Source organism: Patagioenas fasciata, chromosome 5 (assembly GCF_037038585.1).
Source record: "Patagioenas fasciata isolate bPatFas1 chromosome 5, bPatFas1.hap1, whole genome shotgun sequence".
NCBI lineage: Eukaryota > Metazoa > Chordata > Aves > Columbiformes > Columbidae > Patagioenas > Patagioenas fasciata.
The window spans coordinates 17,973,561-18,001,533 of NC_092524.1; the positions used below are offsets into that span (position 1 = coordinate 17,973,561).

General features: G+C 37.9%; 1 protein-coding gene and 1 long non-coding RNA gene across 2 annotated transcripts in view; both read right to left on the reverse strand.

Annotated features, from left to right (window-relative positions):
• Positions 1-23,658, reverse strand: part of MUC5AC (mucin 5AC, oligomeric mucus/gel-forming) — a 48,895-nt gene extending 25,237 nt beyond the window's left edge. Inside the window, exons 1-30 of the mRNA XM_071808610.1 lie at positions 23,646-23,658; positions 22,747-23,008; positions 21,599-21,713; positions 21,064-21,154; positions 20,560-20,672; positions 19,846-20,062; positions 19,356-19,481; positions 18,021-18,138; positions 17,046-17,184; positions 15,380-15,490; positions 14,902-14,971; positions 14,051-14,188; positions 13,802-13,966; positions 12,955-13,049; positions 11,834-11,960; positions 11,007-11,262; positions 10,335-10,384; positions 9,601-9,701; positions 9,321-9,472; positions 8,729-8,867; positions 8,514-8,627; positions 8,007-8,186; positions 7,351-7,590; positions 6,592-6,748; positions 5,883-6,011; positions 5,401-5,542; positions 4,128-4,171; positions 3,822-4,028; positions 699-2,540; positions 80-506 (exon numbers count right to left, since the gene is read on the reverse strand). Of these exons, the coding sequence (XP_071664711.1) occupies positions 80-506; positions 699-2,540; positions 3,822-4,028; positions 4,128-4,171; positions 5,401-5,542; positions 5,883-6,011; positions 6,592-6,748; positions 7,351-7,590; positions 8,007-8,186; positions 8,514-8,627; positions 8,729-8,867; positions 9,321-9,472; positions 9,601-9,701; positions 10,335-10,384; positions 11,007-11,262; positions 11,834-11,960; positions 12,955-13,049; positions 13,802-13,966; positions 14,051-14,188; positions 14,902-14,971; positions 15,380-15,490; positions 17,046-17,184; positions 18,021-18,138; positions 19,356-19,481; positions 19,846-20,062; positions 20,560-20,672; positions 21,064-21,154; positions 21,599-21,713; positions 22,747-23,008; positions 23,646-23,658 (6,080 nt within the window). The remainder of the gene's footprint in view (positions 1-79; positions 507-698; positions 2,541-3,821; positions 4,029-4,127; positions 4,172-5,400; positions 5,543-5,882; positions 6,012-6,591; positions 6,749-7,350; positions 7,591-8,006; positions 8,187-8,513; positions 8,628-8,728; positions 8,868-9,320; positions 9,473-9,600; positions 9,702-10,334; positions 10,385-11,006; positions 11,263-11,833; positions 11,961-12,954; positions 13,050-13,801; positions 13,967-14,050; positions 14,189-14,901; positions 14,972-15,379; positions 15,491-17,045; positions 17,185-18,020; positions 18,139-19,355; positions 19,482-19,845; positions 20,063-20,559; positions 20,673-21,063; positions 21,155-21,598; positions 21,714-22,746; positions 23,009-23,645) is intronic.
• Positions 23,659-24,065: 407 nt separating this feature from the next.
• Positions 24,066-27,690, reverse strand: LOC139828090 (uncharacterized). The gene is made up of 3 exons (XR_011739310.1): positions 27,620-27,690; positions 25,731-25,802; positions 24,066-24,137 (listed from the first exon to the last, which is right to left on the reverse strand). It is a non-coding gene; the product is annotated as an uncharacterized lncRNA (long non-coding RNA).
• Between the last annotated feature and the right edge of the window lie 283 nt (positions 27,691-27,973).

The following is a 27,973-nucleotide window of genomic DNA, read 5'->3' on the forward strand; positions in this document are numbered from 1 at the left end:
GGCCGTGGAGGTGGAGGTGGTGACTGTGGTGGAGGTTGGAGTGCTCTGGGTGGTGGTGGTGGTGGGGCTGGTGGTGTACAGGGGGCTGATGGCTGGGCAATTGTAGTTTGGCCGGCAGCAGCGGACGCGGATCCTGTAGTTGAGGCACATCTTAAATTTGCCAGTCTGGTCCTCATTCTTGCAGACCAGCCCGAAGTGGACGTCGCATTGCACGACCTGTCCGATGTTTTGGATGGGAACCTCGGGGTAGTCCTCCGCCTGGCACTCGATTTCCTTTGGATGTTGACAGATTTCCTTGCCGGCGGCTCGGATTCGCTGGTAGGTTTCAAAGTCTCCCTGGTTGGGCCCCGAGGAGGGGACATCGACGTCGATCCATTCACTCCAGGAGCAGAGCTCGGGTTCACAGGCCGTGGTGGAGTAGGTGGTGGTGGAGCTCACGCTGGGGATGTAGGTGGTAGGTGTCGGCGTGGGGCTGGTGGTGCTGGTGTAGGTTTGCGATGTGGTTTCTGAGGAGGTGGGCAGTGTGGTGGAGGAGTAGGCCGTGGAGGTGGAGGTGGTGACTGTGGTGGAGGTTGGAGTGCTCTGGGTGGTGGTGGTGGTGGGGCTGGTGGTGTACAGGGGGCTGATGGCAGGGCAATTGTAGTTTGGGCGGCAGCAGCGGACGCGGATCCTGTAGTTGAGGCACATCTTAAATTTGCCAGTCTGGTCCTCATTCTTGCAGACCAGCCCGAAGTGGACGTCGCATTGCACGACCTGTCCGATGTTTTGGATGGGAACCTCGGGGTAGTCCTCCGCCTGGCACTCGATTTCCTTTGGATGTTGACAGATTTCCCTGCCGGCGGCTCGGATTCGCTGGTAGGTTTCAAAGTCTCCCTGGCTGGGCCCCGAGGAGGGCAAGTCGACGTCTATCCATTCACTCCAGGAGCAGACTTCGGGTTCACAGGCCGTGGTGGAGTAGGTGGTGGTGGAGCTCACGCTGGGGATGTAGATGGTAGGTGTCGGCGTGGGGCTGGTGGTGCTGGTGTAGGTTTGCGATGTGGTTTCTGAGGAGGTGGGCAGCCTGGTGGAGGAGTAGGCCGTGGAGGTGGAGGTGGTGACTGTGGTGGAGGTTGGAGTGCTCTGGGTGGTGGTGGTGGTGGGGCTGGTGGTGTACAGGGGCATAATGGCAGGGCAATTGTAGTTTGGCCGGCAGCAGCGGACGCGGATCCTGTAGTTGAGGCACATCTTAAATTCGCCAGTCTGGTCCTCATTCTTGCAGACCAGCCCGAAGTGGACGTCGCATTGCACGACCTGTCCGATGTTTTGGATGGGAACCTCGGGGTAGTCCTCCGCCTGGCACTCGATTTCCTTTGGATGTTGACAGATTTCCTTGCCGGCGGCTCGGATTCGCTGGTAGGTTTCAACGTCTCCCTGGTTGGGCCCCGAGGAGGGGAAGTCGACGTCTATCCATTCACTCCAGGAGCAGACTTCGGGTTCACAGGCCGTGGTAGAGTAGGTGGTGCTGGAGGTCATGCTGGGAACGGATATGCTTGTTGTTGTTTTCATTTTTGTCTGTGTTATTGGTTGTGTTGTAGTTCTTGTATGAATATATTGTGTTTCTGGTTGTGTCATTGATGTTGTGGTTGTCTTATGCTTGGTTTGTAAGTGTGGTGTGGTTGATTCTTCCGTGGATGATGTACTTGGAGGCGTTGAAGACATCGATGTACTTGTTGATATTGTTGTTGTATGGGTTGCTGTAGTTGTATTGCACGGTACTGTTATGTTTTCACAGCATTTAAATCGTATTTTATAATTATAGCAGATCGGTGGTAATTGATCTTTATTGTAGCATATGAGTCCTTCCTCTTTATTACATGTTATGTGTTGCTCCAGTAGTGGATATGGTGTATTAGGAAACCTTACTGCTCTGCATTCAACACCCTTTCTGTTATCACAAACTTTGTATCCCTTTTTTTCAATGTTCTGAATTGTATCAAAGTCTCCGTCATTGTATCCAGACCCTGGATAACTGGCATCATACCACGGTGACCAGTAACATTCTTCTTTAGTACAAAGGGATGTTGTTGATGGGGAAGCGGTGACAGGCTTTGTCATTTCAGTTGTGGTTGTGGTTTCTTCTTTTGTGGCTGAAGGTATGAATGTTGTACTTTCTGAAGTTGTAATAGCTGGTGATGTTGTGGTCGCTGAAAATGATGTAGTTTCTGAATGTGTCGTGTAAGAACATGGTACAAAAACACAGCATAAGATTCTGATTTCATAGTTGTTGCACATCATGGAAATTTGATCTTTGTTGTAACATATAAGCCCAGTTGTTTTACTGCATTCTACTTTTTGGCCAAGGTCTTTCAGAGGTATATCTGGGAATTTCTCTGCTCTACATTGAACAGCCCGTGGAGCTTTACAGACTTCGTAACCTTTAGATCTCAAATCATCAAAGGTTTCAAAATCTCCACCATCGTAGCCAGGGATCTGCAGGCTCCCGTCATACCATTCTGACCATTCACAGACTTCATGAACACATACTGATGTAGTTGGTGACACTTTGAAAGAAAAAAAAGAAGAAACCACAAAACTTAGAATAAATTTCTGTAAATATTTTCTTTTTTTTTAAATGGGCTGAAGATTTTACTAAGATCATTTACTTGCATTCTGAGCCTATAGGGCATCAGTTTAGTGTACTTATAATTTAATATGAAATAGAACAATAAATCTATTACCCAGCAATTCAATATACTGACATGCTTGGAACTTTCAGTTCCAAAGACAACGCCACTGATCTTTTACAAAGTGCTTAAATACGTTTTAGGTATAATTTATACACATTGGGGGGGCGGGGGGGGGGGGAGGGGGAATCTCACTTTATTTTTGCATTAGATTCAGTGTATTTCCTTGGTTTTTACCTTACTTGAATATTTGCTAGTATATCTGGAGTGTCAAAGCCTGAATTTTCATCCAGTGGAAAGTCTATGTGTCAAGATTCATGGGTACTTTTTTTGTTCCATATGAGTTGACTCCTCATGTAATATGCTGGATTGTTTTTTTCCATTTCAAGTAAAAGATGTCTAATGCAGTATTATTAGCTCTCCTACACTTCGTACTTCAGCTCTGGTCTTAAAAAACCATTTATTGGTTGGAGAGCAGTCCATAAGCTTTTGCAGGTGGTTTCTCATTATGTAGTGGCTGGAGAACGCCTAATGAATTCCAGCAGTATTGATGGTTTTTGTGATTTCAAAACTTGAAGTTTGAAATTTTATGCTGAATACTTATTTCATTAAAGAACATGTGCACATTGTATTTAGAGACTACCAACCCGAAGAATGCTGAACAGGAAATCTAGAAATGAAAATTTCAGTATCTCAGTGTCAATATCTGGGCAATCCACTTAGTACTGTCATTATAAATACCATGAAACATACCAGGAATTTTACAGATAATAATAATTTTGTAATTTAATAAGAAAAATAATGAATTATTCATTCAGTAAAGGTTATTCTAGATACAGAAATAGTTCCACATAATAAATCTGATACTGTTTCTTTATTGTTCACTATGAAGATAAGCAAATTAATAGTCTCAAAGCAGTATGTAATGGTTTTCATTTGGGGGTTTCAGAAGTGGTTTTATTTTCTGTGTTTATTTTCTTGTGTTAGTTTGGTTACCAAATATTGTCTGAAACCAAATGCTAATAACAAATGAGACTTACTGTCATCTATTTTGAGGTTGTATATGTTAATTTATGTTGTAAATGCAGGCATAGTTTAGTATCTATGTTTTACTCACTAATGAACAGAATATGCTCTTATGGGCTATAAACAATGTACCTGTGGAAGTAGTGGCAGGTGGTGTAGTGCTGAAGTGAAATGTTGTTGCTGTTGTGGGTGTTGTTGAGATTGGACATTCATAGACAACCCTTTGAAGCGTTCCGTTGGAACCACAGGTTGCAACAATACACCCTCCTGTGCCATCTGTAGTATTATAGATCACATCTTGATAGTTGTATTTCTCTCCCTCATAAATGCAGGCACATTCTGTAAATCAAAAGAGAGTGTTATTCCTTGATATCTGAAACACAGAGCAGAGTACCTCGAATACATTCTGATCAGATAAAAACAACTTTGTCAACATACCATGTTCATCATATTTGCATTTTTTCCCATAATTTGTGCATTCACTGGAAAAGAGAAAAAAGGAGACAATTAATTGGTTCATGATATTGTTTCATTTTTTTCTATTGATGCTTTGCTATTCATACTATGTTTAAATGTAGAAAGACCCTGTCTTCTCTGAGTTAGAGACTCAGTTCTGCTGTACAAATTCAGGTTAGGCAGGATTGTTCAGTTTTCTGGTAAGAAAGGCAACCCTTCTATGGCACCATACTAAACATGCAATACCCTCATTGGTGCTTTTGGAGGCTGGGCAAAGGTGTGGAGAAGGGTGTTTTGAAATGTGCTTATCTCCCTGATAGGTACACTTATTTTCTGAAAGGACAAATGCAGTAACCGTATCATTTGAGAAATGATCAGTGCATCACAGATGTTGAGGTTCCTACACAGAGAATTTCCATCAGCTTTCCAAAATGTGCAAGAATGCAATCTATTTTAAAGGGAATTTATCTATTATCTGTTACGAAGTGGATCTTAATATATCTGTTTACAGCTACTAAGGGCATCTGTACACTGAATAATCTTAAATATAGATACGTATTTAACAGCTTATGTTTAGTGCAGTTAATGACGTAGACTATGCAGGCAAAGCTATCTATGCACTGTAAAATGTGCCATGAAAGTCGGGTTTGCTCAAATGCGCTTTGTGCTAAGCTCTTTACCATTCTGGCTGCAGAGCTTACACTAGCTAATTTAAAGGTATCTTAGAACAGGTGTTAACTGTTTCACAACTGGTTCTGCTAACTTTGTGCTATTTGATAGAAGACGTAGTAGCACTTGTCCGAACACATCATCATTTCTGCCCAGAATGTGCAGTAATACTTGCTGACTGTTGCAAATATGCAAATACCAGTAAAATAATAGAAACAAGCTCAAAACACTGAAGATTAGTTGCCTACTGACTTCTAAATAATTTTACATAATGATTTTAGGGATATCTTAATAAAAATTCTGACTATCGTCATAACCATTATTATTTTAATTTGTTTTACTTAATAACAATAATAATAATTTAAAAGTACTTTCATAAGAATACAGAATAAGGGGCAAATTAATCTCTCTATGGTAAAATTTTTCACTACATCATCATTTAAGTTCTTATGAAGACAAGAAAATGAGGCATTATTCAGCAGCCTATGACTGTCCTAGCTCCTGTTGGCAAACAAAGAACTTAATGCATGATGAATTATGTTCCACAACTTTAAAGACAAGATTTAAAAATTTTTACTAATCCTACCATGACTGACAATTCTGCTTTGAAGGCATCTGCATTCCTGTTTTGTAATTTTTTCCGTTTTCAAAACAACCACAATTAGAAACACAAGTCATGGTTTCTTCATCAAAATAGGGCTTATTCTTTGGACAGTGTGGATAGCAACCTGCAGTAAAAAAAAAAAATGACAGTTGTGTTGACACTAGCTCTTTCACAAGTAGAAGTAGCTCTATGTTCTGGTATTTGCTGTACCCAAATTATTTCACATGGTACGTGGAATTTCATACTCTGTTACTGATATTCTTTTGACTGCACATTAAGCTTTGGAGCATTTTGTCCTCATCTTCACTTCAAACAAGCTCATGATCCATCAGGGAGTAAGATAATAATTAGGAAATCTCTTATAATTTCTATTATAATAATGTAATAGAGTAATATAATTTTAAAAAATCATATTGCATTTTAGTTGTTTATAAGTAGAACAAGATATGCATAATTATGTTTACCTTCCAAACCTCTCAACTCATGAAGGCAGTTCCCGCTTGGATTATTGCAGGTCTTCATACATGGGGCTCCACATGGTTTGTAGTGCCACTCACATTCACCTTGTGGATTGTAGTAATCGCAGAACAGAGCTACAAGAGGGAGAAATGTCAGAAAAAGGCTTTTGATCTTTTTGCTTCACAGTCTTTCAGTTTTGCTGGGTAAAAATCCAAAGTGATCAGTATAATCACTTAGGTGGTTAACAGTATATTGTCTAATTTCTAATTCTTACATTTCTACCACCTTTTGACACCAATGAAGTTACAAAACATAAAATATCAAGCACAGAAAAAAATCATTTAATTGAATCACTGATTTTAGTTAGCATGCATTAACATTTATTTACATTTAGTCTGATGTAGCCAGGTGGGAGTGTAATATAATAGTATTATGATACTGTAGTTCATGACTGACAAGTAAATCAGACACTAAAGACACCACTGGTAAAGTTACTATCAATGGTTTCATTTTAAGAGGGTAGATGATTGACTTCCAGTGATTTATCCGATTTGCTTCATGGTGCATTTTTTTGCTGCTTTTAGAATACAGCAGCGCATCTTATAAATACAATTCTATCCTTCTCTCTTTTTTCATTCTACTTGTTTTTGTTTTTTTTCTTCTCTGTTTCTTTTCCTTCTGGACCTCTTCAAAAAGTAGTAGAGTAAGACTCACGACAAATAGACGGGGTTCTCCATGAAACGCAGATGTCCAGCTCATTGCACGCTTGAGCATAGGCAGCTACTGCTGTACAGAAACATTCGCAGTCTCCTCCAGTGTCGCAGGCACAAGCATCATCCACACATGCTTGATAATATTCATTTGGTTCAACCTGTTGGAAAAAACATTTGAGTTTTCATGCACTTGTCCTATTTCAAAAGGCATTCACTGTACTAAAAAAGCTGAATAAAATATCTGAAACTGACAACTCTGTATGTGTGAGAAAGATAAGAAAGGAAGAAGCCCTGAGAATACTTTAAAAATTCAAGAGGAAAATGTATAATATTACTAATAAGTCATAATGCTAAGAACTATTTGATGTTGAAGATCCATTTGCAGGAAGAATACTGTTAATTACTACAAGCTAGCACACACTCATATCTATCAGGTGGCTGATATTGTAGATTAGTAGAAATGGATACCATTAGAAAATAGACATATTGTGAAATTTATCTGTGATTGTCCTTTCTTTTTAAACCAAACAAACCAGCCAAACAAAAAAACACTATAAATTTATTTAGTGTAGTCATTCAAGGCACAAGTTGGAAAAAAAAAAAAGTGAAAATACTTTCTATGCAGTCTCTCTGAAACTTGGTCCAACTTCATTTTGTCAAGTACAACAAAATGTATTTCAGTGTATTTTTCAGCTATCCCACATCGAAATTACAGTAATCTCTGACTCAAGAGAATTTCAGAGTGAAGTTTTTGTCATACCTGGGAGTGACATTTCGCAAACACTTCACTGGTAATGATGCTGCATTGCTTCTGTGCCCAGGCTTTCCTGTATGGGTTCGCAGTGCATGGATCCTTGGTAGGATTGGCATTTGGGCAACTAGAAGACACTTTCCAGCTATTGGCAAACTCCAGTACATTTCCTACCACAGACTGACTACGAGTAGTGAAGTCATTATTTCCATTGCCATCATAGTTTCCGCAAAGTCCACAGACATTTCCCTGAGGAGGATAAACACAAAATGACAAAGGTCAGTAAGGTACAGTTTCTCAGTATCTGTGAGTAACAGAGTGAATCTTATTTAAGATTATTGGGACCTCTTCAATAACAGTTTTGGATGTTTTCATAAAATACCTTTAACGAAGAGATGTCTTTAATTCCTTGTTAGGAAGAATAAGGATCTGAAGAAGAGTAGACTCATGGCTTTTGTTCTTAGCATCGAACTAATTGATTTTATCTAACATAATTTAAGCAAAAGTGTAGTACACAATCTAAGTCAACACTACAAGGATAATAATATGCAATCACTGCTCTTTCCATCTTCAGGTTGCAACCTAAATTTCCATTTTTTCTCTGAGAGTTAGCATGAATATGTTTCAGAAATAATTTTACCCAGGTTTTGGATTTTAAAATGTACCTGAAAGCTGGGACTAAGTTTGATGAATATACTGGTTTTCCTGTCCCACATGAGTATCAGGCCAACAGTAGTGTCAACCACCAGGTAAATGCCCATGGAACGGATTTGGAATGGCATTTTTCCTCCAGGTGTCCTTTGAATGACATCAGAGTGTCCATCACTGAGTACCAGTTCATAGTTCTAGGATAGGAAAAGAGCAATTTAGAAGCCAATTTGAAAAGTCACCTATTGAACAGAGTTTTATATATCACCAGTAACTGTGATTGACATTATAACTCTATTACCATCAAAATTATTCTATTTAACAACCTTGTGTTAAGCAATTTATCTTCAGAATTCCCCCCTTTGCTTTCTCTACCAGAGAGCAGAATCGTTGCCAGTGAGCAAAGAAATGTAGTAACATTTTCACTGTCTCGGAGGATACTTTTATGATGTAGTCTGGGACACCTTGTTTCATCCTTCTGGCACATTAAACTTGGGGTACAACTTATTAAAGAAAATACTTACCCCCAGAAAAACTTTAATAGACTTAGAGCAGGTGGTTCCTGTAGTACCGCATGGAATATTCTCAGTGATAACTCTGAAGGTTCCCTGATTCACACCTTGTTGACCACAGTAGTTCTGAAACAGGTGAATGATATTCAGTGTTAACTATGCTGAATGGTCATAGGTAAAATGCAAGGTACTTCGATAGTGCGAAGATTTGGAAAGGACTCTGTTACCTGAATCAGAACATATTCACAGTCTCCTTCAAAATCAAAGCGTTTGCCGTCAAAGGTGGTGTAATGCCCATCTCCATAAACAGAACAGGTTTCCAGGCAAGGTTCCTGGGAGCAGTGCCATTTTCTGTTTCTACATGTGCTACATAAGCCAAAAAGAACTCCAAATGTAAAAACCAGACATACACACGATAAAGCTATATATACATTCCTGCATGTACATCAATCTAATTTTAAAATGTGACAAGCCTATAATGAAAAAATAAGGTTTTCTTATTCTCAGAAATGCATCACAGCTCAAAATGCTATTCATGATGTCATGAAAAATTTGGATTAGAAAATACTTTAAATCTTTCACGCTTCCAAATCTTGTTGGATGTATTGACATGTAGAGATTGCCTGCAAGGAAAAATCTTTGCAATTTCTGTGCTGTGTGCCACTGTACAAAACAGACAGAACTTGCTTTTTAGATACTAAGAGGATCCTCTTACATAGGATTCCTTCCTATAAATCTTGCTACTAGTGTGAAATGCTGTAATTCACCTAGAGCTTAAATTATTACGCTTGAAAACAATATTTTTCAATATGCTCTTACCAGTTGTTACAGCCAACTCTGATGGATTCTCCTGGACTGTAGGAATTCCCATTGTGAATACATGGACAGTCTTCTGGAGCTATACAGCTACCTTTGCCATCTAACACTTGGTTATGAGGACATACACAGCCAGAGACACAGTGGGTTCTGTACTGTAAAGACCATATTGAAAATATGACTTGCAACATTCCCCTGATAGAAGAGTCCAGCTGCAGCTGGTAATTGTAAAAGATATCTAGTTTAATATGCTTTCAACTGAATATAAAGTGTCTATACTTACACATTCCATATCTAGAGTCTGACAGCTCTTCTGGCATCCTGCTCCTACCATGTCTGCAGTGACATTGCCACAGTCAATGTAGACCATGGGAGGTACGCAGACTGAAAGAGAGAAAAACCATGAGAAATGTGAGATCAACCATGTATTTACATCTTTGTGTTTCCTTAATGCAGACTGAAGAAAACGAAGATAACTCTTTTGTGAGATAGGTATACCTGACCTTAAAATAATGCACTTGACCAGAAAGAGAAACTGAATATTGTTTTGAAATCCTGCTCATTTGTTTCTTGTACTTATGCTTGGGCTACTCATAGAAATAATATATAGTTAGCTTCATGAAACACTTCCTTTAAGATAGCAAAACCAAACACAAACAAACAAAGAAACCCCAGAAAACAAAGACCCTGGTTTACTTTGTATTATTTTTTAGGCTTTTAGTATTTCTGTTCAAAATGTGGACACATTTTTTGTCATGTTTAGCAAGGTGGCCAAGTATTCTTTTCTCTGGGTAACCCAGGAGGTTGTAACTTTTTTCAGCCATCTGACAGGTAAGACAGATTTTCTTTGTGTTTTTTTAATATTGTGTATATTACAGAAGTAATGAGTTCATTTTCTTGTTTGATTTCACACTTGAACAATTTACATCATTATGACAAAAAAGAAAAAAAAAGAGATAACTGGAAAGGGTGAAGGTGGAAAGGGAGAATGAAAGAAAATATTAAGTGATATGTTACCTGGTTCAGGTTTCTCTCCAATGCAGCTCAGCTTTCCGTAAGTGCAAGTGCTATTAAAAATAAAAATAAAATAAATGTTTTTGCTTTTCCTTGTTATGTTTCAGCTTGTTTCCTAATAAATTTGAAATAATGAAAAATTACTGTGTGATAAAACAGAGAAAATGTCTCCTTTATCAGAATTGTTTGTACTGTTCAAAAATATTCTCTATTAGAAGAGACCAAAATACAAGTATATTCTATATAAAGACATATTTGCTCTGTGTATTTGCCTGGTTAAAAATTGTCCTTTAGACCAGCTCAGATGACATTTGTGATGGGAATAATCTGTAATGGGGTTATCAAACATCTTTCACCATGGAACAAGTCTTTTACAGTCATGGATAAGAAAAACGTGTGGTGGGGAGTGAGAGTGAGTAAATGACAGGGTGAGACTTTGGCTGTTAGCCAAGGCTAACCCAGCACAGTATGGTTTGTTGAATTCTTGTACTAGTCTAAGTACAATCTTCCAAACATGGATAGCCCTAAAAGTTTTTTAAGGTTCTGTGGGGTTTTTTTTGCATTGAAATTATTAGGGAGAGACATGCATTTGACTTTAATAGATTGCACAAAACTATATATGGTTCCATGATTGCCCATATCAAATCTTCTTATTTTTTTTTACAAATCTCTTACCAGACAACACCATTATCATGAACCACTTCTCCAGAAGACAGAGGCATTCCTTTGTAGTAGCAAGGACAGCTAGAAGCAGGCACACATTTGCCACTTTCATCCATGTAGGTTCCATTTATGCAGGTGCAGCCATCAACTGGGACAAACTTGATGCTGCATGTGACATCAGGCTCACTCAGAGACCGGCAGGTGGGTTGACAGGCATCAACATTGTCCATGTACTTCAAGGATTTTGGACACAAGGTGGTGTATTTTGCTTGAGAGTAAAAAGGTGAGTTACATTTCTAGTTCCTTTAACAAATTATATAGGTATAAATGCAGTATTTGAGGTAAAGTATATATGGTAAATATGGCAATGTATGCACATGTGCTTTAGTCATAACCTCGATAGTGTAACATTCTTTTGTACTGCTAGAGAAGAATTTTTCCCTATAAATGTGTCATGAATACAACTGTTTTGTCCAGGTTAAAAAAAAAATAAAATTAATTGTATTAATGTGTAAAATGTGTTTTTTCTTCATTGCTATTTTTATATTTTTTGTTACAGTAAATTGAGAAAAATCCTTATTTTATTCCTGTTGCAGGGGTATTGAGGTCCATGTTGCTTCTACTGGTTTTGAACAAATAATCTAACAAAGCCACTTTTTTAGATTTCTCTCCTGTTTACTGCTTGTCTTTTATGGTATTCCTTTCCTACTCAAATTCTTGAAAGTTGGTGCAAAACTTAAAACACAATTTAACACAATTTACTGTGGGAATCCCCGAGAGCTGATGTGTGAGCCCTTCTTGATTATAATTTTCAAGACGCAAAGGGATGTAGAACTTACTGCAGGCTTTGCTTCTCCATCCAGTGAGGAGAACTCCTTTAGCGGCACAGGCCCTGACATAGCTGGAAAGGGCAGCACACATGCAGTCCTCACTCTTCTCACAGTTGCATGTGTCAAACATGCAGTTCTAGGGACAGAGGATTGAATACAATCATCAGGTTATCATGTCAAAGCCATGATGCTCTATACTCTTTAGTGTGTCATATTCATTAGAGCTAAAAGTGAGTACAATCCATATGCATAATTATGCCCGTTTTTCATTCAAAGGTTTCATTAAGCACTTTCAAAAAACATTCTTTGCAAGGAAAGAGAGTAATTAGGGGTTCACAATTTTAAACTGTTTCTTCTTTTTCTTGCTCTTTTTTGCTTTTTTTGGGTGTTGGTAGGTCTCCCAGCTACTTCCAGTTTATAGCCACTGTGCCATATATACTTAGAACAAGTAGAAGGTATTTGATGCCACCCAACTTTTATGGCTTAGGCTCAGGAGCTTGGGCTCTCTGCATCAGAGGAATGAAGAAAACAAGTCATTTAATGTCTTACTATGCCAGGCAAGGTTACTATAATGTTATCATTCCAGAAAATGTTTGTTGAACATGATTTTACAGATTTCCAATAACAGGGAGATTTTTTAAAATTCCCAGGCAGTCTGTTCCAGAGCTTCATCACCTTGAATTCCTGGAACATTTTTGTTCACATCTTATCTAAATATCCTTACTGCTTCTTACACACATGTCTTGCCTTGTCCTTGGATATATGCAAAAGCCTTCTGAGAGCAGTTCAGAGCAACTAAGCAAAGTACTAACTAAGATTCTGACTGAAACTTTCCTTTTGTCCTTTGACCTTATCAGGAGTCCAGGGAGTCCAAGTTCCTAGCTTAGGCATTTTGCTTAATACCTAAAAATATGGGCAGCAGGAATACACCTGTAAGTTTATCCTCCTGGGAATGGAAAGGTACCTTTATAAAGCAGCTATTATTGTCATGTGTAGATAAAATGAACCCTTGGCTTGAAAAGAACTACCATGAATGCATATCCTCCCAATTGGCAAGTTATTCTCTCAGGTATTAGTATCAAAAATCTGCTATTTTTCTTTTAAATGGGAAAAAGTTAAGAGCCAAGTACCTTCTCATAAACTTCTGGATTCACTGTAGAGTGACACTCAGCAAAAGGTCCCATAGTATCAGAGAGCAGCCCACACCAGTGTTGAGCATACTGGTCTGTGAATTGAAAACATGATAAGAATTTCTATTGCACTTCATTGTATAAACATTTGTCTCAATGTAATTATACTTCCTGCAGGGAAAGTGCGTAAACTTAGCTTTGCAATAGAATTCAGCTCTGCATTTGCTGAAACACAGTCTTTCACTTCCTCTCTAAAGAAATACAAACTCTTCATAAACTGAATGCTCTTAATTCATGGTAGTTGTCAGGGAATAAACTAAGACATCCTTAGTTGAATTTTGAAAAAGAAGGTTCACATTGTGAATTAACAATACACTAGTTCATCTCAGAAAACAGAAGAGTGGCTTGTGAATGCTCAAAAATTAAATATTTAATTGGCTGAAATGGATCCTGAGAGCTATGAAGTTCTGAATTGTAGATCTGGATCTCAATTTAACAGTGGAAGGACCACACTGAGTCCAGTCTTCAGTGGGGCTATGCACAGCTTTTTTCCTATATGACAATCAATCCTTTTCAGGAACGAATCCCTGATATGCTGTATGGTTCCAGTTTCTTTTAAATAAGTTGGCAAAACGACTTTCTTTCTTTATCCAAAAGAATATTTTTGAAGATCCACAATATTATCCTAATTATAATTTAGTAATTAAAGATTTCTATTTTGAACGGAGGAAAATTGTGTGTGCAAATGATCTACTGTTATTTTAGCTAAATGCTTGTTGGTTGATCAGCTTATTCCTTCTTTCCATCTTAAAGGAGAATAGAAGTTGTTACTGTATGCTGAGTTTACCATTTTGTATGCTGACAGTACAGGGGTTCTCAAAGGTATTTTTGGCATCAGGACAGTCAGCCCGAGTTTTCCAAGTATTGCCAAAGGCAGCTGAGGTACCCTCTATTACACCACTGGTGGTTTTGAAATCATCTGTCTGTATGTCATTGAAGTTTCCACAGAGACCTAAAAGGAAGAAGATGGGCTGTGAAAGTCTCCTATGGAATGAAGCATACTGATGAAGGCAGTTGTTACGATAAGATCACTTACCACAGGTATGTCCTTTATGTGATGGGTCTAAGTCTATAAAAAGTTGCATGAGAGGCACAAGCTGAACCTGTAGCTGAAGACCAAAGGTTGTTTGCAAAATGATGAAGAAAGATGATGGTCTGAAGATGGTGACATTTGCTAGGGACATAAGAACATAAGAGTTACAATTTCATATGAGATTAACAGTTGAAATAACTGTTCATTATATAGAGGGATTCTACAGCTGTGTTTGTTTTGAATCTAATTTCTGAAGAACTGGAGGAAAAATGATCCATATAGGATTTCAAATCCAGCACCAAAACAGGATGTCTTTACCTTAAACAACAGATGTATAAAAAAACCTCCACTTTCTGTCAAACAATTTAAAATAAGGGGAAGAACACACCCTGCTATTTCTATTTAAAAAACACTTTTGCTCAATGAAAATGATATAGTGTGATTTAGTGGTAGACTCCAACCTCGACCTATTCCGTGCTTTCATGATTTGCTTTCTATTCAGGCGCAGTAGTATCTGAAAAGAAATTGTGGGAGAGAAGGGCTCCAGTGATGAATATGTATCAAGCAAATGGACAGAGGGAACACACGGAACTAAACAATTTGAAATCTTGCAGTCCTGTTGTAAATCAGAATTTTTGTTTCCTCTCTTATGGCAGTGTTTGGATCTGGAAGTGTACAATGATACTATTTGCTTGAATCTCCCTTTAATCAGATGTTGCTAAAATTAGACCATGTTTTTGCTAAAATTATGAGAGTTGAATAGCTAATTAGAATTTGGCTTTAGATTAACTGATGTAATAACACTGTAAAGTCAAAACCAAGCAACATCACAGAGGTCTTCCAAAGGAACTTACCTGCAGAGAATGGCAGCTGTGTGTAAATCATATTCACAAACACACTGCCAGAAGGCTGGATCACAATGTTCTGTCCACAAAAAAAGGCAATGATTATCAAGCATATTTAAGAAAAGTAAAACACTTTCCAAATGTTTGCTATGTAGCATTGTTCAGGATAAAGAATAAAAGCTGGTGGGGATTGTGATGATGTTTTGATTTCTATACTCTTTCTTTAATCTTTATTACTGGGTCCATTGACTGTCAAACCAAAAAAGCAAAAGCTCAAAGATAACTAAATGGCAGACAACTAGTATCTTCCAATCTACATACTTTATTCTGATTTTTTCTTTAAATAATGTTCAAATGAGCTAAAACAAACAAACAAAATCAGTGCAGATTTCCTGCCTGTGCTGGTATGTGCTATTTGCAAACTACTTGTCTATTAAGCTTTGAAAACATCCCTGCAGAATGTTAGGTATTTATTTTAGCTACTTACAGTTTGTCCTCCACTCAGGCTGATGGCTATACCCTTGAGGCATGTCTCAGTGTCAGTCAGGCCACACTTCTGGATATCACCCAGAACAGTGAATTCATTGCTGTCACAGAGCTAGAAGAAGAAATCAAAATATATTGTTAAAAGGATTTGTCATATTAAAATATTGTTATGTCAGGAAGTTTTACACTCAAATGGCATTCTTAATAAAGTATTTTAAAATATTGTTTATTGCTTTTCATCCTGCTAACATGTTCTTCCATATATGTATGCAGTCACCAAGTAAGCTGGCATTCATGCAGTTTGCATGGTGGAAGCTATCCATTACTTCTGACATTCAAGTGAAAGTTAGATATATTAATCTGAACATTAAAGCTTCCTAATGATTAGGTAATAGTGGCTGCTAATGTTTAGCTAATGCTAGTTTAATACACGAGACAAGGAAGTTTTCCTTTCTTGCCCATTGGTTATGGTGTTTACCTGGAAGAGGAGAGGAATTGTTTCCACTCTCTTGTGCATTGAATAGATTATCAAAGAGCTTGGTGATTTGAACATACTTTTAATAGGTAGGAAAAATGCATGTAAATATCCTCTTATAGTAGAAAATTAAGTTAAAATTACTGTTCACTAAGCTACTGCATAAAGACAGAACTCAGTTTTTCTCCTGGTTCTGATTTTCACTGGACTGTGTTCTGTTAGCTATATTCAAAGTATGTGCAATAGCAAAGATGCTACAGGGAAACACACAGAAGGCTTTGGTTCTGAAAGTGTCTTATCACTTTCTTGGCATAATGAAGATTAAATTGAGGACAGGTGAGATGCAAAATTACAGCCATCTAGAAATTTAATGTTAAAATTGTGGGGGTTTTGACCTTCTGTGTCCAGGTTTAGAGCTTTTCTGTACCTTCAGAGCCTCTGGCAACCTAATTGTATGTGTTGGTACCAAAAGGGTATTTTAATGTGTAAGTCTGGTCTACGGTCCCATTGTGGATTGAGCCAAGTGCTTGTGAACCTCATAGAAAGTTTCATTGATATAGTCTAACCTATTTCTAAATTAGCTCATTCTAGACCATTTCTAAGTTTTTATGATGTTCTTCGTAACATCTGGTTTGAGTTTTTTTACAATGGATTTTATTTAATATGAAGTCTTTATGGAAATTATTTACATCACTCATCCGAAAGAAATAACAAATATACTTAGGGTTCTGAAATGTGCTATTCAGTAGTAATTATATTAGATATATCTACTAAGAATTGAGTCTCTACTAATCTAAAAACTCCAGTAAATCTTAGGTATTTTTGTAAGTCATCTATTTCTAATTCAGGTTTTCAAATATATGTATTTCTTAGCCTTTTGCTTTTAAACTCTAGAGACTTGTGTGTTTACTGGGAAAGACTGTTTGGAAGGCTGATTATCTTGATGAAATAACTCCTCTCCCGTGAATTCTGTATAATAATTCCATTACAAATGCTGTTAAACTACTACAATAAATTTACTTAATATAATCCTAAGAGAAAGCCCCCTAAATCCATTTAAGGCTCCATGTTGACCCGCTAAGTTTCAGAAAGTTGATGTGTTTGCAAGTAGCTTTAATTAAACAGTGTTATATATAATAAAACCATTTTCCTTTAGCATGTTTCTTTAGCAAGGATTGTGTCTCATTTTTACCTTAGTTAGGACATAGCTACAGTCTCCAAAGAAAGAATAAAATTTCTCATCAAATGTTGAAATGTGGGAGCCTCCTTCAATGCTGCAAGTCCCAAGGCATGACTGGCTCACACAAGACCATTCACCTCCAGCACAGATACTGAAATGAAGAAGGCATTCAGTAACCTTGGGTAATACAAGTGTAAATGAGAGACAATAATAAAGGCAGCTGATGCCTTAATTTCCCTCTTGAAACACTGATCATACTGTCAAAGAAACCAACATTGCTTTGAAATCTCAGAGTAAGTTTGAGGCAGGCACAATTACACTAATGATAGTTTTTTATATATTGCTGTTAATGTCCTGTCTTTTTACAGAATGCAGTCCTGGTGAACCTGGTATCCATTCTGTAACATACGAAGGATTGTCCCTCACCTCCATTAGCATGGCTTAAGCTTCAAACATGTTAAGTATTTCTTGGAAAATAACATGCATGTTTGTTTTTCTTGTATACATAGGTACATTTGCATACATGTATGCCATAATACATCAGTAATTACAATGATATTGAAAAAATATATATAATCTCTGTCAAACATGCCTCTAAATGTGATCTCCTACTCTTACTAATGAAACATGTCTCTAAATGTCACATCCTCCATATTATTTACACGAGCATCTTAATATTACACTATAGTGCTCCAAAGGTAGTAACACAGTAACTCACATTTTTAAACACCTCTGGTATCTGAATTTGATTGTCTCTTTTAATTGTTTGTCCCTGAAATTTGAATATCTATAACTAAACTCAACTTTTTACTTTCAAGTGTGAGGAGAAAACAGAGATATAAGTATCCTCTAAAAATGTGTAATCAAAGAACTTCAGTTGATAAGTAGGTCCTCATTCATTTTTAAGGGGAAAATAGTAATTTTTTCCTGTTTCAAAATGTTCAGGTAATGCACCTAAAAAAAAGAAGTATGAGAAAGAAGTATTACCATGATCTGCATTTAGATGAGAAAGAGGCACCAGGAGCATAAATTTCACCTTCATAGGTACAGTGGCATTCTTTACGGGGAACACAACCAGCGCCATTAATGTCATCAAATACCATTCCTAGGGAAAGAAATGGTCTGTTACTCATTCTGTGCAGTGTAGAACCTGCTTCTGTACACATATATGACAGATGCCTGAAAGCATGTTCCATTTCTTCTACATTACACAGAAAATGAATAGAAAGTACTTTGAAATAATAGGATGCCAGGTATGTAGGGACTGAAAAGCTACATACCATTGAAACCTATCTAAAATCTTAGGGGGATCAAAAGAGACTTCTAGGGAAATACTTTTCTGTTCTGGACTTTATAAGATTGGAATTAGGATTAAAATTACTAGATAATGAGGTGGAATAGATGAATCATTTGTGAGACTGCTGAGGGACACATTTGTACAGTAAATATTTTTATACCCAAAGGCATATCTAAGAGAAGTCGATTCAATTGTACAAACAAGTCACGGTGATTTCTGTGAGACAGCATAGAATAGTTTGGGTTGGAAGGGAGCTTCAAAGGCCATCTAGTCCAAACCCCCTGCAATGAGCAGGGACATCTTCAGCTACATCAGGTTGCTCAGAGCCCCACCCAGCCTGACCTTGAATGTCTCCAAGGATGGGGCATCTACCACCTCTCTGAGAAACCTGTTCCAGCATTTTACCACCATCGTTGTAAAAAATTTCTTCCTCATGTCTAGCCTGAATCTCCCCTGTTTTATTTTAAAATGGTTACCTCTTGTCATAGAGGATGGGCAGAAAAACTGCAAGGTGTGAAGGTCTTACCATGCAGTCACTCACAACAACAACAATTCTCAGCCTTCAAAGTGCACGTGCACAAAGAAAACACATTTACATTTTTTGTCTTGTATTGATATTCAGTTCTCAAGCGTAATTCTCTGAAGCACCAGATTTTACACATTACCTAGTGCTCTCTCAGCTCCTTGTTTTTCAGCCACTCAGCACTGGATGGGAAGAGTTTGGTAATTTGGGGAACCAGACACAGCTTTGCTAACCCCAGGAATCATGACCTTACTGTTAGGAGTGAAGTACCTTATTCTCGGTTTAGTTGTTACGTACGTTTCTCAGGCATGTTTATTGTTTTAAAAGGTACTTTTAGAAATCTCAATAGAAATGGGGTATGTGTATAAAGAAAGAAATTTAGTTATTACTTTAACAATAATAACAGTGATGACATGAGGAGAATGATGCAGAAAGTTGTTAAATGAACAGATCTGTGTCCTAGCAGCTTCAGCTATGAGAAAAGAGCAGGAAATAAGCTTGCCTGCAGGACAGACGCAGCCATCTGTACAATGATCCTCACAAAGTGCAGATCGTTCTGGATTGCTGCATGTGTCAGAGCAGGGGGAGCCACACTCCTGGTATTTCATGTTGAAAGGACACAACTTGGCTGAAAGTAGAAAGAATATTATAATGCAGAGTTTTCATTTGAAATGTTGAGAAGACAGTATTTGCAATTTAGGATGTTTTCTGTCAAGACATAATGGCGAACTCTAATCCAAGTGGAGGCTGCAACATTTTAGACTTTCTGACATATGTTGAAAACCCTTAGTAATACAAAATCCTCTAAACTTCCAAATGCCCAAAGTCCTGGGTATGCTCACAGTAAAACTGATTTCATGAAGATGGCATGCACCTCTAAATGGCTGTCTTCCTCAGGGAATAAAAACAACAACAACAACAAAAAACATATTTAAAGTTCTCTAGGTATGGGTAGTAAGCACAGGTGAAAGGTTTGTTCCTGACATACTTACGACACAGTTCTGAGGTTCTCCAGTTCAGAGGCTGTCCACCTGCATGAGCACACTGCCTGGAGTATTCAGCAAAGGTGTTGCACATGCAGAAGTCAGCCATAGAGCTATCACAGTGGCACAGGTCTTGTATGCAGGTTTCAATGTAGTTCTGAACATTCACAAGTGCATTACAGCTTGTAAATGCTTTACTGGTTAATACTGTCTCACAGATAGAAGCCTAGGAGGGAAAATTGAGAAGGTAAAATAAATGTTTAGAAAATGTGAAACTAATTATTTAAAGCATGTAGCAGAACAAACCAAAGGTCCATCTGATCCAGAAACCTCTCCAACCGTAGCCATAAGCAGATATTTAGGGAAGCATATAACAATAGGGCAAATACTTGTGGAACTTCTTTGATGAATGCCATTATCTTCCCATATCTTGAGTTAATTTCAGCTCAGGTGACTTCCCAAGCATTATGCGGTTTCTTTGTTTTAAGACATCCTCAGCGCATTTCTCTTTCATGAAAATATCCAGTCTTCTTTTGGAAAGTGAATGCAAGTTTTTAGCATTCACTTTAGTAAAGAATTAAATGTTACATTTAGAAGCATTTTCTTTCCAAACCTAAGGGTGAGTCATATTTGTGCTACATTTTCTCAATTCTAACAATTTTATCCAAAGACAGGAAGAATGTATTTTACACTGAGAAAACAAATTTTGAGAGAGGTTCTTACAAATTCAGCCGAGCAGTTCACAAGAACAGCGGGAGGAATAGGATCATTACACTGCTCTGTGGGCCCATCCATCTTCTGCCTATTCCCAAACTGTATGGGAGTCAGTTTCATATCTGTAAAATCAGTCCAAATATTAGAATATTTTCTGGTTTACTGGCTTCTGTATGGAGGAATCTTCTGATACTGCCCTCTATTACATGAACAGTGATTACAGAATAATATCATCATAATATGAAAAGCAAAAGGAGGTGAAGAAGGTATACAAGGAACTGAATCCTAACTATTGAAAACCTAGAAAGCTGTATGTGGCAGACCTTAAAAGATCTAACACTGATGGAAGCAGCCTAATACAACTCAGAGCTTTAACTCTATGCATAACCGACATTATAGAAATACATTATCACTAGTTTTGCAGTTAGTTGGGTCTACAACCTATGTTACAGTATACCGCTGAAAGAAAGAAAAACAGAGCACCAATACTTAATAATGCTTTTTATTACTTACTCTCTGAAATAAATTCATTGCTAATTGGAATTCCATTGAAGTCCCCACAAAGTCCACAAGTTTGATTGGCATATTTCTTATCTAGTTCCACCTAAAATAAATGAGGAAAGAGAGTTTAGGTTCATAATAATATCAAGCTTCATGGTTAGAAGCACAGGTTACATCAATATTGCTTATGTGCTTATGTGTTGTGTGGTAACAAGGTAGACTCCATTGAGAAGGTCAGTGGCTACCAAGAAAAACTTGGTCTTATTCTAGCCCTGGGGCTGTGAACTTGAACACATTTCTGGACCTGGAATCTGAGGAATACTTCACTGAAGGTGGGGACATTATTATTGTGGGTCTATTGATCCTGAGATGAGCTTGGTGGGAAAAAAAGGGAAATTGGGAGAAGACTGGAAGACAGAGCAATACAGTGAAAATGGACACAAATCCAGAAGTAACTAATGCCTGCCTGGCTGATTAAAACTGCAAAGATATAAACAGACTATTCCAAAAATATAGGCTTTCTGACATGTCTTGGATGTTTTCTTACCAGGAGGGCATCCTCTTCATTCCAAAGGAAGGTCAGTCCTAACTTGGCGGAAACTTTCAAATAGTTGTTACTTTTCTCTATCAAGACTCCCATATGGCTGTAGGGCATCTGAACTCTGGAAAAAGATCACTGTATTTCAGCAGGGTTAGGGACAGAATATCTACTGAATATCCACACTGATGCCCTTTCTCATTCTCTTTGTGAAGCTTCAGCATGCATAGATAAGGAAATAAGAGCAGTAACTAAATCCAGGCAATATACGTTTGTAACATGTTGACTGTTTCCTATGCAATTGCTTCTCATTGTGCAAGTGGATCAACCTTGCTTTTCTTGCTGTTCCTTTTGGCTATCTCTGTTAATGGTGTTTTGCTAAGAAAAAAATGTTGGCCTGTGTCTTAGGTTGTATTGTTCAAAAAAGTGCTGGGAGGTTCTGTTTTGCAGGCAATATGCTTCAGGATATTGCTATTTACTCCTTAAAGCCCTTGATAATGAAGGGATAGATGCTTTAGACTTTCTGTGACATGAGTGCCATTCACAAAGGTGTACCCAAGATAACCTTTAGACTAGCTTGCTGTACCTAACTGCTGTAATACACAATTCACTGTGGGATAGCTGCCCAAATATTTACCCTACCTTTTGGACAGGTTTCACACCCTATACAAAAGTCAGTGCTACCGTTGCTACATGGATAGCAAGCTTCCAGACTAGCTCATTTTAAATGGTTGTAGGTACAAGCTGCAGTCACTGCCAAACTGCATGCTGTTCAGTGCAAGGACAAAAGCCATCAAAAATTCCTCTCAAGGATCCTGTTCTGAAAAAATTAAGTAGAAACTTAAAGAGTGTAAAAATCTAACACTTTGACTGAATCCAGCATATAGACTCAGTTGTATATACACATACATGATTGTAGCAATGAGGCAGCATCTGGGATATGATTCATCTGAACAAAACGGGGACAGGGATAATCTGCGGAAGTGGCACTTAGTCAGGCCCTCTTATTTTTGTTGATAGCTCAGGAAGGACCTGATCCTTCCAGCCGCAATGTGAGCAATGGAAGCAATGTGAGATCAGATGAGAGAAAGGGATGCTCGCTCAAAGAGCCCACTGGGACTAAGAACAGTGATGGAAGTTTCAAGTTATGAACATACAGTTTGCCATCAAGCAGGACAGAGCCACGGGTCAGTTCAATCACTGTTCCATCCAGCTTCATGATGACGTGAGTGATTATGGTAGCATTTTCCACCATGGTACGCCTAATCTGGATGTTGAAGTCCTCATAGGGAGATTTGCAGTTGGATGCAAAGATGTAATTGCAGACCCCAGGGAAGTAAAAGATGTCCCCATCAAAGGTCTTGAAGTGGAAGTTACCCCATGTGCTGCATACACGGCCATTGTGAGAGGGGTTGCCAGCTGTGGATTCAAAATAAGCAGTAAGAATTTTCTATAACTTGCTGTAGATACCCTCCTTTTATTTGCTTTTCCCTTTTATTTCTTTCACTAATCTCTGTCTAAAAAGCCCATCTCCTGTTTTCCTTCTTGTAAAGCTATTTGTTTAGCAATCTGTTATTTATTTAGGTCAGTTATATTTTGTCTTAAATCTGGTTTGCATAGGGATAGAGGGCCTAAGATAAGAAGAGATCTCCTGGGTCACTATGTCCAATGCTCTAGTTCTGCTGACAGCCATAATCTATAAATTCTTTCCTAAATGTAAGGAGTTCTGAAGTTGCACTGTAAAACAAGTCTAAAGTTAGATTTAAACTAGCTTGTACTCCTGCTAGGGAAGGCCACTCAGAGCTGTGCCCTTTGAATGGCTGGATGACTTTTGCCAGCATCTTCCAAAACATATTCCTGTCTTATGCATACCTGGTTGTTCTTGTGCCAGTATTACACTTTACCTTGAAGGTGTTCCGCTTCCCTGCTCCTCCCCCCCACCCATTATAGAAATCACTCATCTCTTTCAAGTCTTCATTTCATTACAAGCAGGCTCTCCTATCTCCCTGATTATCCTCACAGTCCCTCACCGTGTCTCTTCCAGATTTACACTCACTCTGCTTGAACATGGTTAGTTGGAATTGCACCCTAAACCCTAGATAAGGTGTCTCACTAGTGCTTTAAACACATTAATATTTCCCTCTCTTTACTGGAAATATTTGGCATCATTTGCCCCAGTACTATTTATATATATACTTATATATATATATATATATATATATATATATAATTTATTTATTTATTTTTTAAAGAAAAAAGAAGCTGCATTGTATTAACAAAATACAGGTTGAGTACTGGGGTCATATTTAGATTATCCTTGTTATCTGATGAACTGACTGCTTTTCTTGTTCATTTTTTTAATTTTATGGTGCTAAAAGATCTGACACAATTTGTTAATCTTTTGGGTTACTCCATGCTCTACTCCTGTGATCAGCAAGAACACAGATATCTGATCCATGATGTTTGTTCAACTTACCCTTTAATTTCAGTGTGTTTTGAAAAGGTGGAATGATTGTCACTTCTTGGGATTTCGAAGACCGTGGAAAACCTAAGGGTGGGGAAATGATCAAGTTTCATCTATTAGAAGTCCTAAAAGATGGATCGAGATTGCCTAGTCTCTTTAGGGATTAATATTTCCTACTACTACTTACACTCTAGGTGGAAGTTTCAACAAGGTTTTATTGGTGTTTTTTACGCAGTGCTTCTGTCTTTCTATATATTTCACTAATAGCCAGATCCTAAAGACCATACTCTTTGGTTGTATTACTTTCCTCCATTGTTTGTTCAAGACTCCTATCTGATGCTGGGCCTGAGCACAGTGTTTGTAACAGAAATGCAGAAAAAGAAGTTTAAATGACTATGTCTGAAACTTTGCCTCTCACTTAGAAGCAGACAGTTACTGAAGAATATTAGAAGCGAGGAAGAGAAACTGGAGCTGTTTTTTTTTTGTAAAGCTCATATCTTTATTTGTGCTGAGACATGCGGTTTTACACAACCAACTCTAAGCAGATATTTTTTAGACAGTAGTTCAAATTCTATTAAACTTTACACATGTACTTTTCATGCAAGGCTTCTATTGGTAGGATCCAGCCCTAAATTTTCCACATCCAAATCTAATGTTTTCTCTTTGGATCCAGCAACAAAAGGTACAGAATACTTAGAGAACCTGCAACGTGGTTTTCTTAACATGACAGTCTGAGGAACTGATGAAGTTTCTCCCTTGAAAGTATCAAAATCGTAGAGTTTGATGACTTCCAAACTATAGATTGTGCAATGTCAGCCATTGACTTCTGCATTTAGATCAAAAAAATATCACTAATACAAATACATGTTTTAGAAAGACAATCTCATTCAGCCCTGATGTAAGAATTTCAAGGAAAATCATACATATTGCCTTCCTTGACAACCTGTTCCAATAATTATATGTGCTCACTATTATTAAATAATCTGTGGTACACTTCCAGTTTGGGTTTATCACTATTTTAATCACCAGTTAGTGACTTCACAAACTGCGGATTGCTAGACAGGATTAATGATTAATTGATTCAGCCTATCATCACTAATGTACCACTCAGCATTGCATCCTTCAACCCCTATTTTGCTCTGTGAAGTTATGGTATTTGTTCTGTACAGTTACATGTCATGAGTGATTTTGTAGTGTTTAATGATTCATATGTTTAAGGTAGTTACAATTTTCTTATTCTCTCATGAGTGATGCAGTCATCTTGACACAGCATAAAAAATGCATCTTTTATTTCCTACTATCAAGTACCTTGGTGATGTGTATGTGTACATACGCCTCTTCTGAAAACACACTTTTATATAGAAAGTGTGTACCTTTCATGAAGTTAAAGATTAGATAACTGTATCATATCAGTAGACCAGATCCACTGGGCAAGACCTCAGAGGATGTTCTCCAGTTTAGAGTAGTCAGAGATTGGCCAGGAATTGGATAAATTGTACAGAGGATTTCTCTCCTTCTCTCTTTTTTTTTTTTTTTTTTTTCCCCTGGGGAACGAGCTGGGAGGCTGGGGAAGGGAAGTATGTTCTAGCTAGAAGTAACCGGTTTCTAGCAATCTTATTATTTATCAATTAAATTTGGGACAAGATCTTAGAAATAGATCAGCATAAAAATACTTACGTTTTTGTCGCTGCAGGATGGACGGGGAAACATAGTTTGATTTTGTTTGTGGATCAACATCCTGAGCTTGAACTGCATCAAGAAGAGTGGAGGAGGAAAATGTTAATGTCTAATTTTCTTGAGTTCCCTCATAATTTCTCAATTATATCTGCTTAAATATGCAATAGTCAGTATATAAAAAATCAGCAAAACTATCTTCATGTACAGGAGGTCAGATTTGCATTAGGATTTGTACATGCAATCATGAAGGTCACATACTATTCCTTCATATTTAAAAAAAAAATATTTTTTTAATATTACTGCAGATTTTTATGATCACCGTGTACTTTGTCAATAAAACCGTTTGTCTACCCAGAGGGTTTTAAAAATAGGTCCCTTTTGCACAGGAAGGATCCATTTAAAGTAAATGGGCTGATCTCTGTCCTCTTTCCCTGAAAGCCAAAGTCATTATGTATTTTACAGTTTCAAGCACTTTTGTAATAAATGACAGAAGAAGAACGAACAGTCACAGAAACCACACAGAACAGGTCTTTCCAACACATACATTTGTGACTGGTGATTTTGCTCCAAACTAAAAAGTTTTGTTTCCAGTGAAAAAAATGCTTTTTCATTCCATTCCACTGCAGCATCAGAATAAGAATACACACAAAATCTGCATGGGCCAGAGGAGCTTTTAATGCACCAGTTAGTGAGAGCTCATCAGAGGGCAGGTTGCAGGGGAGGCTATGCTGATTGGAGAAAACCGCAAAGGCAGCCTCACCCTCTGCTGCATCCCACAGCAAGGGCAGTCCTTGGGTAGCACCACTAGAGGGGTTAATGCTGAAGTCAGAGCTGCAGGGAGTAAGTCCCTTCCTTTTTGGACCAGCTGGGGTCTGCCTCTGGTGTTGGATGGACACATTGTGCCCGTTTTTATACAATGAACCATTCAATGATTCTGGGCTCCTCTTCTCCACTGTCTAGCCTCAGAGAGATTTTTTGCTTCTCTCTCTATGCACTGTATGGCTCCAACACTCTGCCTCATGCCATATTCACTGCAGATTCCTGATTCCATTGTGTGCCGTGATAATGCTGCAGCTAGTTTTCAATGGGCTATTCTTTAACACTAGCACCTTTTGACATAAATTAGTGCCGAAATATCTGGAGTAGGAAAAAAGTGAAATAATGCTATTGGATCTGTGTCTGAATCAAAATGCACTAAAACCTAACTTTACTACTTTAAACTTTAAGGGACGTTACCAGGTGAAGTATACATAACATTTTTTTTCCATTCATCTGTGAGTAGTGCGTGCCCGCTAAGAATATTTAAGACAACTTCATTTGTTTTCACCCCATCAAAAACCAGCCTTGTGCTCTAAAGTTTTATGCAACTTCATTTATAGATGAAATTTTAAAATCTGTTATCCAATGTTTTTCAAGAAAAATGTCACCTTTTTTCAATACTGTATTATCAGTTGATAAAACAAACAAAATCTCTAATAATGCATGCAGTCATACCTCGCTGATTTGTTCCTTCCTAGAGCCACTTTTGCACATTCTGGTTTTTGCATTTTGAAATGCTATACCACCTTGAAGTGGACATCAAAAGCTAAATACAAATCTTGAGGCATTCTGATGAAATGTGAGTTCTGAGTGAGTTTCACTGAATTCAGTGGAGCTATTCCAGATTTCCACTGGAGAAAACAGGATGAGAGCATGGACTACAGTACAATTTTTTCAAGACAATTAAATTCCTCTTCTTAGGAAGGAAAGTATTTGCAACAGAAAAGAAAATCTTAAAGGTAACAGCTTCATTAGCTTCACAAAGCCAAGAGAAAAAAAAGTTTCAAACTCCAAAGCAAGCTATAAATTCTTTAAAACAGTAAAAAAGCCAAGAAAGTGAATCTTCCTACCTTTGATCTGTATGAAGGCAAGTGCTAGTATTGTTATCCATAGTGGTATTCGTATCCCACCACCTGTGCCCATCTTCTGGAAGTCCGGTAGAAACTACCGAACAACCTGCCTCTGAGGAAACACCTGTCTGCTCCCAAGTCTTATATAGTGAGAGAGTAGGTTTTGGCTCAGTTCCCAGATTGTTTCACAAGGTTCTTAAAAGGTGGGGCTTCAGACATTTTAGTTTTCCTTTGCAGGTGCACAGGTAAATAGAGGATGCTCTGACTTTCCCTCAAGTATTTGCACTCTAGGAGGAGTCTTCTTTCTATAGGTCTTTTTGATTAAAAGTCAAGAAGTGAGGAGAAAGAAATTTT